Source organism: Dama dama, chromosome 5 (assembly GCF_033118175.1).
Source record: "Dama dama isolate Ldn47 chromosome 5, ASM3311817v1, whole genome shotgun sequence".
NCBI classification, from domain to species: Eukaryota; Metazoa; Chordata; class Mammalia; order Artiodactyla; family Cervidae; genus Dama; species Dama dama.
This window is the reverse complement of record NC_083685.1, coordinates 31,792,613-31,812,143: the sequence shown is the minus strand read 5'-3', so window position 1 is coordinate 31,812,143 and position 19,531 is coordinate 31,792,613. Positions and strand designations below refer to the sequence as shown.

Genomic DNA, 19,531 nt, shown 5'->3' with positions numbered 1-19,531 from the left:
AACCATGGACCTTCCTGCCTGATGACCTTTGAACCAGACCATTGGCTTTTCCTGGTTCTACAGTATCTTCTGGCCTTTGGACTTGAACTGGGATACTGGCTTTGCAGGTTGTTGGATTTGCCAGCCCCCATAATCTCATGAGCCAATTCCTTATAATCTCTTTGCATATGTAAATATATATATTTTTGTTGAAAGTATGACATTCTTATGTAAAAAGTGTATTTGTGTTATTTCATGTAAGAATGGAGAAGGCAATGGCAACCCACTCCAGTATTCTTGCCTAGAGAATTCTGTGGATGGAGGAGCCTGATGGGCTGCTGTCCATGGGGTCGCACAGAGTCAGACACGACTAAAGCAACTTAGCAGCAGCAGCAGCAGTATGTGCGAACAGAAAGGACTCATCTATGGCTTCAGTAATGATGACATACAGGCCTAGTTGCCCCACAACATGTGGGGTCTTCCCAGAGCAGGGATCAAATCCATGTTCCCTGCATTGGAGGTGGATTCTTAACCACTGGACCACCAGGGAAGCCTTTAGAACTTGTTTTTGCCCAAGAAGTTACCCTGTACTTCTCAGATATCATCTCTCCAACCCCTCTACCCTGGTAACCTCTGATCTACTTTCTGTCTGAATTTGCTTATTCTAGGTATTTCATGTAAGTGGAATCATATAGTTATTTCAACTTTTTGTGTCTGGCTTATTTCACATTATGTTCTAGCATGTGTCAGAATTCATTCCTTTTTGTGGCTGGATAATATTCCATTGTGTGTGTACACCACATTTTGTTATCTGTTCATCAGCTGATGGGCACTTGGGTTGCTCCTATCTTTTCGCAACTATGAATAATGCTATGATGAGTATTTACAAACAAGTATCTGAGTCCTGTTTTCTTTTGGGTTTATACTCAAGAGTGAAATTGCTGAATCATATGGGAATTCTCTGATAAACTTTTGAGGAACAACCAAATGGTTTTCTACAGTGACTTCATCATTTTACATTCCCACCAGCAATGTAGGGGATTCTCAGGTGGCTCAGGGGTACAAAATCTGCCTGCAATTCAGGAGACTCAGGAAATGCAGGTTCGACCCCTGGGTCAGGAAGATCCTCTTGAGGAGGGCATGGCAACCCACTCCAGTAGTGTTGCCTGGAGAATGCCATGGACAGAGGAGCCTGGCGGGCTACAGTCCATGGGGTCACAGAGTCGGACATGACTAAGCATGCATGCACAAATAAAACCAGCAATGTAGAAAGAGTTTAGTCGCCATATCCTTGCCAATGCTTGTTATTTTCCATTTTTAAAAAAAAAATTGTAATCCCCTAGTAGACGTAGTGTTATCTTATTGTGGTTTTGATTTGTATTTTCCTAATGATTAGTGATACTGGACATGCTTATTGGCCATTTGTATATCTTCTTTGAAGAAATATCTATTCAAGTCCTTTGACCATTTGAAAAATTGAGTTGCTTGTCTTTTGTTGAGTTGTAAGAGTTCTTTATATATTTTGGAGTTCTTTATATATTTCTCAGATATGTGATTTGTAAAAATGTCCTTTCATTCTGGAAGGTTGTCTTTTTATTGTGTTTGTTTCTGTTCTTTGATGCACAAAAGTGTTTGATTTAGTTGAAATCCAGTTTATCCATTTTTTCCTTTTCTTACTCATACTTTTCATGTTATATCTAAAAATCCACTGTCAAAGCCAAGGTTCTGAAGATTTCCCATATATTTTCTTCTAAGTGATTTATGTTTATATCATTGATCTGTTTTGAGTAAATTTTTATATATAGTATAAAGTAGGGGTCCAACTACATTCTTTTGCATGGTAATATCCAGTTGTACTGGCATCATTTATTGATAAGACTGTTCTTTCCCCATTTGATTATCTTAGTATATCTGTTGAACATTAATTGACTGTAAATATGAGGGTTTTTTCTGTACTCTCGGTTCTATTCCACTGATTTCATTCTAGCTTTTCTGATTCATTCCTTTGCAATACTTCTATCACCTTTTTACAATCTCATATAATGGTGATCATATAAAGCAAAAAGACAACTGGGCTGGAAATTGATAGAAAGGTGCTGTTTTGAGCTATTATCAGAGCACCTTTTTTTCCATAGGAATAAATGTGTATTGCCTCTCAAGTGTATGAAGACTCGAAGAGAGGTAAAATGAGTTCTTAAAATAAAATATTTGCATTTTCCAGTAATGAGACATTTTCTCTGATGTTAGTATATTGATTATTAGAAAACATTAAACTTTTATTTAAAAGTGTCCACGATCCTTATGTTTTCAAGACAGGCAAAGCTGTACCTTAGATTAAGAGTTGCAGGTGCACTTTGTATTAATATATTCTTGTAGTTATACAATTTAACATTGCAAATTGACAAGATTTTTTACTATTTGCTCCCAGGAATTTATCACAGTGCCATGCACATAGTGGGTACTCAATAAATGCATGCTAATAGAACAAATGAGCCTTTCTGAAATATATTTCTCTTAATTTCCTATCAAAATATGTACTAATACATACACATTATCAATATAATTTATTTCCCTTTACACAGGCATCAGTCATTTTGATTTCTCCCAAATAACCTCATGTCCTTCTAAGTGAATTGATTTTAGCCATTATTATAAATTATTTTGTGGCATTTAGTTTAAACTCATAAATCCATCATGAAACATCTCACAGTATTCTCTGTGTAGAAATTGGTATCTGTCAGTTATGAATAGGAGTTGAGTCTAGTTGATTGAGAAATAAGTGATAATTTAGAGGGGTCTGCGAAAAGAACTGGCTCCATTAACTCAGAGGGCATCTCCTGCATGGGCCACATTTCTACCCAGATGAATGACGGATCATATGTCTTCTGACTTCCTTTGCTGTCTATAGATCTTCTCTGTCTGTAGTTATACCAGAACTGATGGATCATTTCTTTGAATGGTCTTGTGGTAAGAGTATAGAGAATTGGGTTCAAAGCACTGTTGATAGGCAGAATAAAAATCACTGCCCAAGAGGTTATGGTACCTGGAAGAGAAAAATGAAGTTTGTTGAGTTTTTGTGGATGTTTACAAGGTATGTAAATATCTTTTTCTTAGTTCTCCCCTAGCTGTCTTTTTAGTCTTAATTCCCCTCCCGCCATGTCACATAATTAAATACCAAGTCGACATGTAGTTCCAGGATGTTTTTCCAGGGTGCTAGTATTTGAGGGGGTGCTGACATTCCACCCTGTATATTGTCACCCTGCTTATTTAACTTATATGCAGAGTACATCATGTGAAATGCTGGGCTGGATGAAGCACAAGCTGAAATCAAGATTGCCAGGAGAAATATCAATAACCTCAGATATGCAGATGACACCACCCTTATGGCAGAAAGTGAAGAAGAACTAAAGAGCCTCTTGATGAAGGTGAAAGAGGAGAGTGAAAAAGTTGGCTTAAAACCCAACATTCAGAAAACTAACAGCATGGCATCCGGTCCCATCACTTCATGGGAAATAGATGGGGAAACAGCGGAAACAGTGGCTGACTTTATTTTGGGGGGCTCCAAAATCACTGCAGGTGGTGATTGCAGCCATGAAATTAAAAGACGCTTACTCCTTGGAAGGAAAGTTATGACCAACCTAGAAAGCATATTAAAAAACAGAGACATTACTTTGTCAACAAAGGTCTGTCTAGTCAAGGTCATGGTTTTTCCAGTAGTCTTGTGTGGATATGAGAGTTGGAGTATAAAGAAAGCTGAGCGCCGAAGAATTGATGCTTTTGAACTGTGGTGTTGAACAAGACTCTTGAGCGTCCCTTGGACTGCAAGGAGATCCAACCAGTCCATCCTAAAGGAAATTAGTCCTGAATATTCATTGAAAGGACTGATGCTGAAGCTGAAACTCCAATAATTTGGCCACCTGATACGAAGAACTGACTCACTGGAAAAGACCTTAACACTGGGAAAGATTGAAGGCAGGAGGAGTAGGGGACGACAGAGGATGAGATGGTTGGATGGCATCACCGACCCAATGGACATGAGTTTGAGTCAGCTCCGGGAGTTGGTGGTGGACAGGAAAGCCTGGTGTGTTGCAGTCCATGGGGTCGCAAAGAGTCGGACACAACTGAGCGACTGAACTGAACTGACATTTCAAGAAACAGGTTTCGGGCTAAGTAACTTCCTGAATACAAACAACAAAAGAATTCTAGTAGCTAGAAACGTTTTTTTTTTTTTTAACCAGGTGATTACATATTACTCTGATATGATTCAATTTTAGGAAAAACAATATTGTTTAGTATTTAAATCATATCTTTGCAAGTGTTTTAATTACCAGGTAGTGCGTGTAGTATTTCTTAGAATATATAGGCTTATCCTTAATATATTTCTGCTATTTATCTGGTTTGAAAAACTGGTATGCATTTTTAGGCTTTTGACTAGATATTTATTTCAGTAAAAATATCTTTGGCTAAATTTATCTTAAAATTACTGTAGTATATATGCAACTACCAAATACTCATATTTTCTTTATGATTTAATTTATGCTATGTTCCCTCTTCTACTTGTAAAATGTAAGGCACTATCACCACTAACCATGGGAAAAAGCAAAATTAAAATTGTATGTTTATAAATTTTTAAAGTGTGAGTGCACATTGCAATATGCAAACAGTTAACAGGATTTTTATACATTTTTATTGTGGTAATTATACATAACATAAAAATTTCCATTTTAACCATTTCTAAGTGTACAGTTCAGTGGCATTAACTACGTTCAGATTGTTGTGGAACCATCACCACCATCCATTTCCAAACCTTTTTCATCTTTCCACACTGAAACTCTGTGCCTTTAAACAATAATCCTCCATACCTTCTTCCCCTTAATCCCTGACAACGCCATTCACAAAATTTCTGTCTTTGTGAATTTGATTACACTAGTTATCTCCTATAAGCGGAATCATACAGTATTTGTCCTTTTGTGACTGGCTTGTTTCAGTAGCATAATGTCTTCATAATGTATCCATATTGTAGCATGTATCAGAATTTCCTCCCTTTAAAGGCTGAATAATAATCCTCTGTGTGTATATAGCATATTTGGTTTAAGCATTCATCCAGTGATGGACACTTGGGTTGTTTCATTTCCACATTTTGGCTTCTGTGAATAATGCTGCCTTGAACTTGGGTGTATGAATTTATGGTTCCCATAATCAGTTCTTTTGGGTATATATTCAGTAGTAAAATTCTGGGTCCCATGGGAATTCTATGTTTAATTTTTTGAGGAACCACCATAGTGTTTTCTATAGCAGCTGTGCCATTTTACATTCTACCAGTACAAGAGTTCTAATTTCTCCACATCCTCACCAGTACTTACTATTTTCTGTTTTTGAGAACAATCGTCCTAATGAGTATGGTGCACCTTATTTTGAAATATCAAGAGTGCTTTATCATCTCTCACACTCTGGGGTAATGTTCCTTAAATTGCTATGTATTCCAGGAATAAAAATTTCTTATGTTCTAGAAGAAATGAAGCAATTACTTGATAATCATCTTGATCTGTGTTCCTTTCTGGTCATCTCGAGCATGGAATTATTAGAATTTCAACACACCAAGTGTAATTTATTTGAGCCGTTAATACACTAGAGGATATCAATGGTACATTAGGTGATACAGAAGAACTTGGAAGACAGAATAGGGTAAATCATCCAATTAGAGTAGCAAGAAGAAAAAATAATTTTAAAAAATGAGGATAGTTTAAAGGACTTCTGAGACAACAAGTATACGAATATTTGCATTATAAGTGCTCCAGAAAGTGAAAAGAGAGAGAAAAGGGGAAAATGTATTTGATTAAATAATGGCTGAAAACTTCCCTTACCTGAAGAAGGAATCAGATATCCAGATCCAGGAAGCACATAAAGTCCCAAACAAAATGAACTCAAAGAGATCCACACTAAGGCATACTATAATTAAAATGGCAGGAGTTAAAGATACAGGCAGCAAGAGAAAGACAAAGACCTGCCTACAAGTTGATTTTTCAGCAGAAATTTGCAGACCAGAAGGGAGTGGCATGATGTATTAAAAGTGCTGAAGGAAAAATACCTATAACCAAGGATACTGTACCTGGCAATGCTATCATTCAGAATTGAAAGAGCACTAAAGAGTTTCCCCAAAAGAAAAAAATTTAAAAGTTCATCACTACTAAGCCAGCCTTACAAGAACAGTTAAAGGGATTTCTCCAAGTGAAAAAAGAAGGCTGCAATAAAAAATAATATATATGAGGAAAAAAATCTTATGGATAAATGTAAATATATAGAAAAGGCAGTGGATCAACTATTTAAAAGAACTAGTATGAAGATTAAAAGACAAAAGTTGTAAAATAAAGATCAAGTATAACTTAAACAGTTAATGCTATAAAATAGATATCAAATTGAAACTTCACAGGGAAATAATAAAATGTAGAATAAAAAGTATATATATATGTATATACACACACACATATATATATGAAACTAAACCATAAACCAACAATAGATACACACACACACACAAAAAGGGAAAGGAATCCAAACACAACACTAAAGAAAATCAAGGATAGATGTGAAAAGACAAAAAGGAAATCTATAAAAACAACCAGAAAACAAGTAGCAAAATGGAAATAAGTACATAATTACCAATAATCACTTTAAATATAAATGGGCTAAAGGCTTCAGAAAAAAGATATAGGGTGACTGAATGGATTAAAAAACAAGCAGCCATATGACCCAGCAATACCACTTCTGGGCATACACACTGAGGAAACCAGATCTGAAAGAGACACGTGCACCCCAATGTTCATCGCAGCACTGTTTATAATAGCCAGGACATGGAAGCAACCTAGATGCCCATCAGCAGATGAATGGATAAGGAAGCTGTGGTACATATACACCATGGAATATTACTCAGCTGTTAAAAAGAATTCATTTGAACCAGTTCTAATGAGATGGATGAAACTGGAGCCCATTATACAGAGTGAAGTAAGCCAGAAAGATAAAGAACATTACAGCATACTAACACATATATATGGAATTTAGAAAGATGGTAACGACAACCCTATATGCAAAACAGAAAAAGAGACACAGAAGTACAGAACAGACTTTTGAACTCTGTGGGAGAAGATGAGGGTGGGATGTTGCGAAAGAACAGCATGTATACTATCTATGGTGAAACAGGTCACCAGCCCAGGTGGGATGCATGAGACAAGTGCTCGAGCCTGGTGCACTGGGAAGACCCAGAGGAATCGGGTGGAGAGGGAGGTGGGAGGGGGGATCGGGATGGGGAATACGTGTAAATCTATTGCTGGTTCGTGTCAATGTATGACAAAACCCACTGAAAAAATAAATAAAAAAATAAATAAATAAATAAAATAAAAATAAAATTACAACCTGTCAAAAAAAAAAACACAAAAAACAAGCAGCATCTGTATGCTATCTACAAGAGAGTCAATTCAGAACAAAGAGTCACACATAAGGAAAATGAAGAGATGCAAAAAGATATTCCATGCAGATGAAAAGAAAGCTGGGTTAACAATATACATATCAGACAAAATAGACTTTAAAGAGAAGTCTGAGACCAAAAACAAAGAAGGGCACTTGTATAATGAAAAGTGGTAAACCCAAGAAGAGGATATAACATTTGTAAACACATATATACCTAACACAGAAGCACCTAAATATATAAAGCAAATATTATCAGACAAAAAGGGAGAAATTGACAGTATCACAAGATAGTAAGGGACTTTAATACCCCACTCACATCAATGGCTATATCATCCAGACAGAAAATCAGTAAGGAAACAGTGGCTTTAAGCAACACATTATATCAGATGGACTTAATAATATCTACAGAATATTCCATTAAAAACAGCAGATAAATAATCTTTTCAAATGTGCAAATAACCTTTTCTAGGACAAATCACATGCTAGGCCACAAAACAAGTCTTAATAAATTTAATAAGACTTAAATCATATCAAGCATCTTTTCCAACCACAATAGTATGAAACTAGAAACCAATTACAGGAAGAAACTGGAAAAACACAAATGTGTAGACTAAACAACAAGCTACTAAAAACCTGATGGGTCAACAAAGAAATCAAAGAGGATATAAAAATATCTTAAGATGAATGAAAATAGAAATACAACCCTCCAGAATCTAGGGGCTACAGCAAATGCAGTTCTAAGAGGAAAGTTTATATAGTGATTCATCGCTACCTCAAGAAAGAAAAAAATCCAAATAGACAACCTAACTTTCTAATTAAAGGAACCAGAAAAAGAACAAACATAGGCCTAAGTTAGTGGAAAGAAGGAAGTAATAAAGATCAGAGAAGAAAGAAATGAAATAGAGACTAAAAATAATAGAAAAGAACAGTGAAATTAAGAGTTTGTTTTTGAAAAAAATGTTGATAGATCTTTAGCTGGACTCATCAAGAAAAAAGAGAGGAATCAAAATGAATAAAATTAGAAATGACAAAGTAGTTACAGTTGATATCATATAAGTACAAACAATCATCAGAGAAGACTACTAGCAGTTATATACCAACAAACTGGGCCATCTACAAGAAATGGATAAACTCCTAGAAACATAAAATCTTTTAAGAACGAATCAGGAAGAAATATGGAAAAAGGTATTCCATGCAAATGGAAATCAAAAGAGAGCCAGAGTAGCAATATTTATATCAGACAAAATGACTTTAAAATGAAGACTGTTACAAGAGACAAAGACTTTTACTACCTAATAATGAAGGGACCAAATCAAGAAGAACATAGAACAATTATATATACATATGCATCCAATATAGAATCATCTAAATATATAAGGCAAATATTAACATAAAGGCAGAAATCAACACAATAATAGTAGGGGATTTTAAAATCTCACATCAATGAGCAGATATTCCAGACAGAAAATCAATATGGAAATACTGGCCCAAGTGACACACGAGACCAAATGAAGTTAATTGACTTTATATATAATATGTATATAATATATATGTATATATTATATATATATATATAATTTCATCTGAAAGCAGAATATACTTTTTTTTTAAGTGTACATGGAACATTCTGCAGATCATGTGCTAGGCCACAAAATGAGCCTCAGTAAATTTAAGAACACTGAAATCATATCAAGTATCTTTTCTGACTATGATGCTATGAGACTAGAAATCAACTATAAGAAAAAACCTGCAAAAGACACATGGAGGCTAAACAATATGCTACTAAACAGCCAACAGATCACTGAAGAAATCAAAGAGGAAGTAGAAAAAAATACCTAAAGACAAATGTATATTTAAACAAGATGATCTAAAATCTCTGGGATGCATCAAAAACAGCTCTAAGAAGACAGGCTATATCAACATAAGCTTTGTTGTTGTTGTTTAGTTGCTAAGTTGTATCTGACTGTTTGTGACCCCATGAACTGTAGCCTGCCAGGCTTCTCTGTCCATGGGATTTACCAGGCAAGAATATTGAAGTGGGTTGCCATTTCCTTCTCCAGAGGATCTTCCTGACCAAGGGATTGAACCCATGGCTTCCCTAGTAGCTCAGACGGTAAAGCATCTGCCTACAATGTGGGAGACCCAGGTTCGATCCCTGGGTCTGGAAGATCCCCTGGAGAAGGAAATGGCAATGCACTCCAGTATTCTTGCCTGAAAAATCCCATGGACTGAGGAGCCTGGTGGATTACAGTCCGTGGGGTCTCGAAGAGTCGGACACGACTGAGCGACTTCACTTTCTCCTGCATTAGCAGACAGTTTCTTTACCACTGATCCACCTGGGAAGCCCAGCAATACAAGTTTACCTCAGGAAATAAGAAAAATCTCAAATAAACAACCTAACTTTGCACCTACAGGATCTATGGAAAAAAGAACAAACAAAATTCAAAATTAGTAGAAGGAAATGAATCATAAAGAACAGAGCAGAAATAAATGAAATAGAGACTAAAAATACAATAGAGAAGATCAGTGAAACTAAAAGCTGGTTCTTGGAAAAGATAAACACAATCAATAATTCTTTAACCAGACTCAGAAAAAAACAAGGGAGAGGGTCCAAATCAATAAAGCAGAAATGAAAAAGAAGTTACAACTGACATCATAGAAATACAAAGATCATAAAACTACTATGAAAAACAATATGCCAATAAAGCAGACAACCTAGAAGAAACAGACAAGTACTTAGAAAGATACAATCTCTCAAGACTGAACTAGGAAGGAATAGAAAATATGAACAGACCAATTACAAGTACTGAAATTGAATCTGTGATTAAAAAACTCCCCAAAAAGGTCCAGGACCAGGTGTATATTTTTATATACCAATTATGAACTATCAGAACATGAAGTCAAGAAAACCATTCCACTTACACTCAAATCAAAAAGAATAAAATACCTAGGAATAATCTAACAATGAAGTGAAAGACCTGTATTCTGAAAATTGGAAGACAGTGATGAAAAAAATTGAAGATAATACAAATACAAGGAAAGATACACCATTTTCATGGATTGGAAGAATTAATATTGCCAAAATGTCCATACTACTCAGTGCATCTATAGATTCAATGCAATTCCTATCCAAATACCCATGACGTTTTTCACAGAATTAGAACAAAGAATACTAAAATTCATATGGAACCAGAAAAGATCCCAAATAGCTAAAGCAACCTTGAGAAAGAGGAACAGAAGTGGAAGTATCATACTTCATGACTTCCGACTATACTACAAAGCTGCCATAATCAAAACAGCATGAGAACTTTCCTGATACTACAGTGATTAAGAATCTACCTGCTGGACTTCCCTGGTGGTCCATGGGTTAAGATTCTGAGCTCCCAATGCAGTCGGCCTGAGAATTAGATCCCACATGCTGCAACCAAGAGTTTGCATGCTGCACTAGGACTTGGCACAGACAAATAAATTAAAAAATAAAAGAATCTACCTGCTAAGGCAGGGGACATTGTTTCAATCCCTAATTCAGGAACTAAGATCCCACATGCCATGGAGCAGCTAAGCCCAGGCACCACCATTACTAAGCCTGCATGCCCTAGAGCCCATGCTCCACAACACAGAAGCCACCTCAATGAGAAGAAGCCTATACACAGCAACTAGAGAGTAGCCCCTGTTCATTGCAACTAGAGAAAGCCCATGCACAGCAATGAAGAGCCCATGCATGAAAAGCCCATGCACTACAACAAGGACCCAGAAAAGCCAAAAATAAATACATAATTTTTAAAAAACACTATGGCACTAGCACAAAACAAAGACATTCAATGGAACAGAATAGAGAGCCCCAAAATAAACCCACACATTTATGGTTAGTTATTGTATGACAAAGGAGGCAGGAATATAGAATGTGAAAAAGGCAGTCTCTACAATAAGCGGTTGTTGGAAAAGGTGCACAGCTACACTGAAAAGAATAAAAGTAGAACATCACATTATACCTTATACAAAAATAAATTCAAAATGGATTAAAACCTTAAATGTCAGACCTAAAGCTGTAAAACTGGAAGAAAACATATGCAATAGACTCTTTGACATTAGTGTTAGCAATATTTTTTGGTTTCTATTTCCTCAGCCAAGGGAAACAAAAAATAAACAAATGAGACCTGATTAAACTAAAAAAACTTCTGCACAGTAAAAGAAGCCATTGACAAAATTAAAGACAACTACTGAATGGGAGAAGATACTTGCAAGAGACGTGACTGACAAGGGGTAATGTCCAAGATACATAAACAACAAATAAAACTCAATATAAAAAAATATGTTTAAAAAATAGGAAGAAGACCTGAATAGTCATTTTTCCAAAGAAGACTTATGGATGGTCAACAGCCACATGGGAGAAGGCAATGGTACCCCGCTCTAGTACTCTTGCCTGGAAAATTCCATGGATGGAGGAGCCTGGTAGACTGCAGTCCGTGGGGTCGCTAAGAGTTGGACACGACTGAGTGACTTCACTTTCACTTTTCACTTCCATGCATTGGAGAAGGAACTGGCAACCCACTCCAGTGTTCTTGTCTGGAGAATCCCAGGGACGGCAGAGCCTGGTGGGCTGCCGTCTATGGCGTCTCACAGAGTCGGACGCGACTGAAGCGACTTAGCAGTAGCAGCAACAGGCACATGAAAAGATGATCAACAACACTAATCATCAGAGAAACGCAAATCAAAACCACTGTGAGATATCACCTCACACCTGTCATAATGGCTATCACCAAAAAGACAAGAAATAACAAATGTTGGTGAGGATGTGGAGAAGAGGAAACCCTTGTACACTGTTGATAGGAATATAAATTGGTGTAGTGAACAGCAAGTGAGGTCGCTCAGTCATGTCTGACTCTTTGCGACCCCATGGACTGCAGCCTACCAGGCTCCTCAGTCCATGGAATCTTCCAGACAAGAATACTGGAATGGGTTGCCATGCCTTCTCCAGGGGATCTTCCTGACCCAGGGACTGAACCCAGGTCTCCCACATTGCAGGCAGACGCTTTACCGTCTGAGCCACCACGGAAGTTCAGACCTATAAATTGGTGTAGCCACAATGTAAAATAGTATGGAAGTTCCTCAAAAAATTAAAAATAGAACTACTATACAATCCAGAAATTCCACTCCTTGGTATATATCCAAAGAAAATGAAAACACTAATCCAAGAAGATTTACTTATCCCAATGTTCATTCCAGTACTATTCTCAATAGCCATGATAATGGAAGCAACTTAAAAGGCCACTGATAGATGAATGAATAAAAAAGATGTGGTATATAAACACAATGGAATATTACTCAATCTTAATAAAAAATAATTAAATCTTGCCACTTGTAATAACATGGATGGCCCTGGATGGTATTATGCATAGTAAAATAAGTCAGAGAAAAACAAATATTGTATGTTTTCACTTATATGTTGAATCTAAAAAATAAAAAAAGCAAGTAAATATAACAAAACAAAAACAGGCTCATGGATACAGAGAATAAGCTAGTGGTAACCACGGAGGAGAGGGCTGGGGGTAGGAAAAAATAGGTGAACAATATTAAAAGAGATGAACTATCAGTTATAAAATAAATAAGTCACAGAGATGTATTGAATAGTACAGGTAATATAGTCAATATTTTGTATTTATTTTGCATGTTGTGTAATCTGTAAAAATGCTGAATTGCTATGTCATATACCTGAAACTAATGTAATATTGTAAGTCAACTACACTTCAACACAATAAAAATTTTAAAAAGAAAACTATTTCATTTAAGAAAGTGTTAGTCACTCAGTCATGTCCAATTCTTTGTGGCCCCATGGACTGAAGCTCTCCAGGCCCCTCTGTCCATGGAATTCTCCAGGCAAGAATACTGTAGTGGGTGGCCATTTCCTTCTCCAGAGGATCTTTCTGATCCAGGAATTGAACCCAGTTCTCACTTCATTTAAGAAAAAATTTAATTTACAAGTAAATAACATTAATCTAAAAATAAAAGGGAACGGCTTAGGAAAAAAAGAACCAGGCACCTTTCTCCTAGTAAACATTTGATCAATGAACAGAGCTTTAACTACATGTAACTCTAACTTATGATTCTTGAAATGAGTTACTGTTAGAGATCTTAATACCCTTCTAGAGGAATTCTGTAGAAACAGATTTATTATTTCATTATAGGAAGAAAAAATTTGTACCTGGTATTTCTACCTGAAGCAATGAGAGAAATTTCAGTACAAAGATGGGTATCCAGCATAATGCATCAGTAAATACAATAAAGAAAAACCGTTTGGCAAGGATCATTTCTTTTCTAACTTGATTCTGTACTTCATTTGCTGTTACGGCACTTTGATGAATGCTGTAAAACATGCTTCCATAGGAAAACACTATGATGATAAAGGCTGCCAAGTTAATACCTATTAAGAACACAAAGATTATTATTAATAAATATGAGCATTCTTTCAAAACAAACAAATCTTTAGCTGTTATTATAAAGGAGAAGGCAAAGACCACAATGTGTTTTTTGTTCTTCATAAGAATTACTAAGGTGCAAAAATCATGAATTAAAAAATTTAAATATTGTTGCAGTTATAAGGATGATGAAATGTTTAATTTTAAAATGACATATTAAAATTAGATTGTAGCGATTATAGTGATTCAGTGAATATCCTGGGCTTATTAAATTAATCTATTTTTGTGTAATTCAGTTACTTTAAATTATACTTTGAGAATATTTTTTCAAAAGGAAACACTTGTCTACTCCCAAGCCAAAGACCTGTGTTGCTACTTTGAATCTATTCACATTATAAACACAAAGAGTTGAAATATATTTTGCTTAGTATTATTAGGGTGAATGCACGAAATGCAAGTGTTTAATGTCTTTTATTAAAGTGTATCATATGTGAATTAATATGACAAAGTGGTAATTTAGAAAAAAAATTCCCTTTAGGGAGTTTTGGTAAAATCCACCCCCAGCGTCCATTCTGGTTAGAAGATCTGAAATTAAAATGTAAATGTTAAAAGGCATAATGAGATTTACATTGTGACTTATTTTAGCATTTAAATAAAGGGGCTTTTAAAAAATACTCATTTTAAGTCTTGAATCTGCTACAATATTTTTTTCTGTTTTTTTTTTTTGTTGTTGTTGAAAGACATGTGGGATCTTAGTTCCCTGACCAGGGATTGATTTTGTTGTTCTTTTTTTTTTTTCATTTTTTGATGGTACCACACAACATGTGAGATCTTAGTTCCCATGCCAGGGATCAAACCCACATCTCCTGAATTGCAAAGCAGATTCTTAACCACTGGACCACCAGGGAAGTCCCTCTGACCAGGGATTGAAGCTGCACCCTCTATATTGGAAAGGGAAATCTTAACCACTGGACTGCCAAGTCCTTGAAAAGGCTTTTAATACAGAATTTCTTACCAAGAAAAATTGCCACTGAATAAATCTGGGCTCCAGTACTTTCTGCGTCTTCTGAATGAAGAGGGAAACATACTCCATTGGTGCCATAGTAGTTTTTGAAAAATTCCTTATTGCTCAGTGGAATGAAAGCCACAATAACCCCAATAATCCAAATGAGAATCAAAACTGTAATGGTTCTGCATTTTCCAGGTCTTAAACATCTAAAAGGATACACAATGCAGATATATTTTTCCAGTGTCAGAAATGTTAAAAGTAATACAGATACTTCTGTGGACAGAATGGCCAGGGACCCCAGAAGCTGACAATGAATGCTCTCCATCCACAGCTGCGCATGTTTATTGTATTCTCCTCGAAACTTCAGGTCAAAGGCTCCAATCACAAATAAATAGATTCCCATCAAGCAGTCAGCACCTGCAGGAATCAGTAAATTCAACAAATGCAGAGAAATTATTAGGTGAAATGGAATTATCATTAAACAGTAATATTTTTAACATTAGCCCCAAACAGACAAGTGTCTATCTTGGGGGGATGTAAGATGTATTCTAAGAATTCATTTATGGGTGAGGATCATTTCATCATCTCTCTCTGATAACCATGCTTACAGCATCCTCTGCAGCTAAATATGTAAGCATGTCTCTGCTTTTATCTAACACAGAGGTCTATAAGAGCAGGGGTCTTGTCTGTTTTGTTTTCCTTCCTAGTCCCATCACCTAGAAATGCTGAATAAATGAGTAAAATGCAACTATGTTTTGCATTCAATTACAGACAAGACAGGGGTATTATAATTTGGTTCATTTCTTCCACTGAAATTCTCCCAGTTTAAGAAGTTAAGTCATTCAAAATCCCAGAGAAAGTATTTCAGAGCCTGCTATGATAGAGTAATGACTATGAATTTTGAGGTCTATAATTTAGAAGATAGGAATAATTATGAAGTGCTCTGTAGTTAGCATAATTTTAAGGGGCTTAAATGCCTTATCCAGAGGTGGTCTAAGCAAAACTGTTCTGATTCTTTCTTCCTGTGTTAACATCTTTCTCTGTCTCTTTTCAGACTCCTCCAATCAGCTGTTCATGTGATATATTTCTTGGTGTATTTTCTTTTTTAAGTAAATATTGCATATCATAAAGAGAGGGTTTTTTTTTTAAATTTTTTTGACCATGCAAGCATTCTACCCAATGATCCTAAAGTCACATCACGGTATAAATCACAAGGCTAGCCTTAATCTTTAAACACTGAGGTTCTATTCTAGCCTTTACCAGGGAAATTGAGTGAACTCAAAATTTTGTAGCTAACAATACGAAAAAAAAAAGTGAAAAAAGTGAAGTTGCTCAGTCGTGTCCGACTCTTTGCGACCCCATGGACTGTAGCCTACCAGGCTCCTCCATTCATGGGATTTTCCAGGCAAGAGTACTGGAGTGGGTTGCCATTTCCTTCTCCAGGGGATCTTCCTGACCTAGGGATTGAACCCAGGTCTCTGCATTGTGGGTAGATGCTTTACCGTCTAAGCCACCAGGGAAGTTCCCCAAGTAAACAATTTCTAAGTTCTGTTTCTTAGGCAATTTGCAATGAAAAAACAGTTCAGCCTTAGACTTTGAATGCGTGTAGGGGTAAGACATAGCACAGAAAACTCATAAAAATAGAACACCATGTAGATGGATGTTTGCTTGAGGGTGTATGGGTGAATTATAGGCCACTTGACCCAGATTATAAGCAACCGGAAAACTAGTTTCTTGCTTTTATTTCTTTTTTTTATATTCTTCATTTAACATACTACCTTGCAATCATGTTTCAACAACTTAAAAAATTTAATACTACTTAAAACACTTTCTTATTTAAATATTTCAAATTATGAATGGAAAAGATGTTAGAAGCTCAGAGACCAGAAGAACAATAATGTCTGAATTCAGTGTCTATGAACTGGATGCACACACAAAAAATAAACAGAGCTCTGGGCATGAAAATGTGATGATGAAAGGTTTCAAGGTTATTCACAGTAAAAAAATTTTACACGTTTTCATAAAATACTACACCGGCTTCCCTGGTGGCTCAGCTGGTAGAGAATCTACCTATAATTCAGGGGACCCGGGTTCTATTCCTGGGTCAGGAAGATCCCCCAGAGAAGGAAATGGCAACCCACTCCAGTATGCTTGCCTGGAGAATCCTATAGACAGAGGAGACTGGTGGCTACAGTCCATGAGGTCACAAAGAGTCACACACACAACTGAGCGACTAACTCACAAAATATTATACCTTTAGAGAAGAAAGCAAATAAACAAAAGCTTCCTTATACGACAAAATTAATGAATGAGTGCTTCATTAATCTGTGTAAGGTGACTGAGTTTTCTTACTTTAAAAATTTTATCACTTTATTTTCCTGTAGCATTTCATTGAGTGCTTAGAAAACATCTAAGCAAAGGGGAGGAATTTTTAACATCCCATGATTCTAGTACTCTGGTTACTTATTTTCTAATAGTAACACTTTAATATATTTCAAAACTTGTAATTCCTCTTCAGCCAGGAAATACTCACAGCAGAGAGAAATGATTGACATGGCATGCAGCTTGTTCTCAGATCTGATACAAGGTCGCATACAGATGACGAAGATGTTTCCAAAGCACGTGACTGCAGACACAACCCAGACGAACACTCTCTGAATAATGCTCGCCAAGAGATCCTCTAAAGATGAGAGTCCGTCAGTATTTGGTTTACAGATGCGAACATGCGGTGCATAGCCACAGTACTGAAATCTCTTAAAATAGCTGTTGTGCAAAGAGAAGGGAAAATAAGACTTTAAACTAAGGTGTCACTCTACCTTAATATCTATTTTCTCCATTTCCTCTATAAAAAGAAAACAATATCGGTCTCAGAGGAATAAAACATTAGGGACACTAAAGTTTTATTAAGAAACTTAAGTTTAATTCTTATTAAATTGATTTTACTATAAAAGAATGTGTGGGTGAGAGCAGTAAATGGGCAGAATGAACAGACAAGCATTAGACATATTTTAGAATGTAAATCAGCTGTCATGTGATCAAGATAATCCACCAAAGGAAACTGTTACTGGATTTTCAGTGCTTGGTACATAACTCCTGTGTTGCCGCAATTGATTTTACTTTTTCAGACCTGGAGGAAGGGAGTTAAAGGCTTTTTCCTCTCTGCTTCTATGGCTTTTCTATTATAGAAGTTGTATGATCTGTAACTACTTGCTAACATGTTTATTCTCACACTGGATTTTGGTACATGATGAGGTGTTTGATAAATATTTGTTGAGTGAATTCTTTCATCAGTAAAGAGACCTCCCTTGTTAATAAAAGACACCACCTGGATAATCAGTAATTACTACTGTGTACTACCAACACCCACACCATTTATTGAGCATCTACTAAGTATAACTTCTCAAATCAGGAATGACTTCTTAAATCAGCTTAATGAGGTTGGTGTTGCTATGACCATATGAGGAGATGAATCTTTAATGGAGGCAAATTATCTGCTAGGGAACTTTCTACTAAGTGCAGAAATTTAGTATTCCAATTAGATCCATTTGCCCCTAAAGCCATGTTCTCTGGCAAAAAGTATAAATGATCTTTATAGTATAAACAGTTGTAGTAATGTAAGATAAAAACTTGACAATTACAGTCTATAGTCCTGTTGTTTAACTCTTGCTGCCTGGATCCCAGGATCTGCTCTATTCAAGTCAAGTCCTTGAGTTGTTTCTTGGGTTTTATGAGTTACATCATTTTCTTTCACTAAACTCTGTTTGCTCAATTTATTCAGAGTGCTTTATATTGTGCATAACCAAGGAAACTTTGCTGTCCAAGGAATTATGGGAAAAAAATCAGTGTCCTCTGTTAGATTTAAAATACAAGCAAGATTGTAGAGTGGTGGTGGCTGCCATGACACTTTCTAAATTATTGAGAATTAATAACCTTGGCATGGAGATCACTCTAATATTGTGTGTGTGTGCGTATATATATACATATATATACTGCTATATATTACATTCAACTAAACAAAATGTTTCTAAGGCATGTAATGATGGCATGATGAGACATGATGTTTGAATAAAAGATTTTTCAAAGCTTGCCACTTTATCCATACACCCTTGCTCCATCATGCCCTGACACTGTGGGCAATTTTCACTGAGGAGACTTTCTCTCTTCCTTCCTCCATTTACATGAATTATTTATAATTGTTCTATGTTATTTATGTGACTTCCTACTTCTTCATCTGGTCGCATTTATGCCAGGTGCACCAGTTGCTAGCTCAGTGGACAAACATGAATATATGTGAGTGTCACGAGAGGTCCTTAGAGCTTACAAGCCTCAGTGGGTTCCCTCTACACTCCTGTTGTCTGACACCCAAACAAATCTCCTTTCATTCTCTCAAACCAAATCATGGACAACTAAAAATCACCTTACCCTATATCTATGCTTTAAAAGTTAGTTATTGTTTAGGCAAATTAGTCAGTAGGAAATGTTAATAAATTGGATGCACGCATATGGGGGTATTAGCACAATACAGGTGGAAACCTAAACAATTAAAATCAAGGTGAAGAACAAGAAAAATATCTGCTTACATGTAAGAGAGATTCATGAGAGATCTAAACATCCTTTGTTGGATATTTGAAATTTCAATTCCATCTAGGCTGCTAAAATATCA

General features: G+C 36.0%; 1 protein-coding gene across 1 annotated transcript in view; it reads right to left on the bottom strand.

Moving 5' to 3' along the window:
- Window positions 1-1,486: 1,486 nt before the first annotated feature.
- Window positions 1,487-19,531, bottom strand: part of RXFP1 (relaxin family peptide receptor 1) — a 90,063-nt gene continuing 72,018 nt past the window's right edge. Inside the window, exons 14-18 of the mRNA XM_061140705.1 lie at window positions 19,449-19,520; window positions 17,402-17,631; window positions 14,875-15,285; window positions 13,646-13,864; window positions 1,487-3,022 (exon numbers count right to left, since the gene is read on the bottom strand). Of these exons, the coding sequence (XP_060996688.1) occupies window positions 2,721-3,022; window positions 13,646-13,864; window positions 14,875-15,285; window positions 17,402-17,631; window positions 19,449-19,520 (1,234 nt within the window). The 3' untranslated portion in view covers window positions 1,487-2,720. The remainder of the gene's footprint in view (window positions 3,023-13,645; window positions 13,865-14,874; window positions 15,286-17,401; window positions 17,632-19,448; window positions 19,521-19,531) is intronic.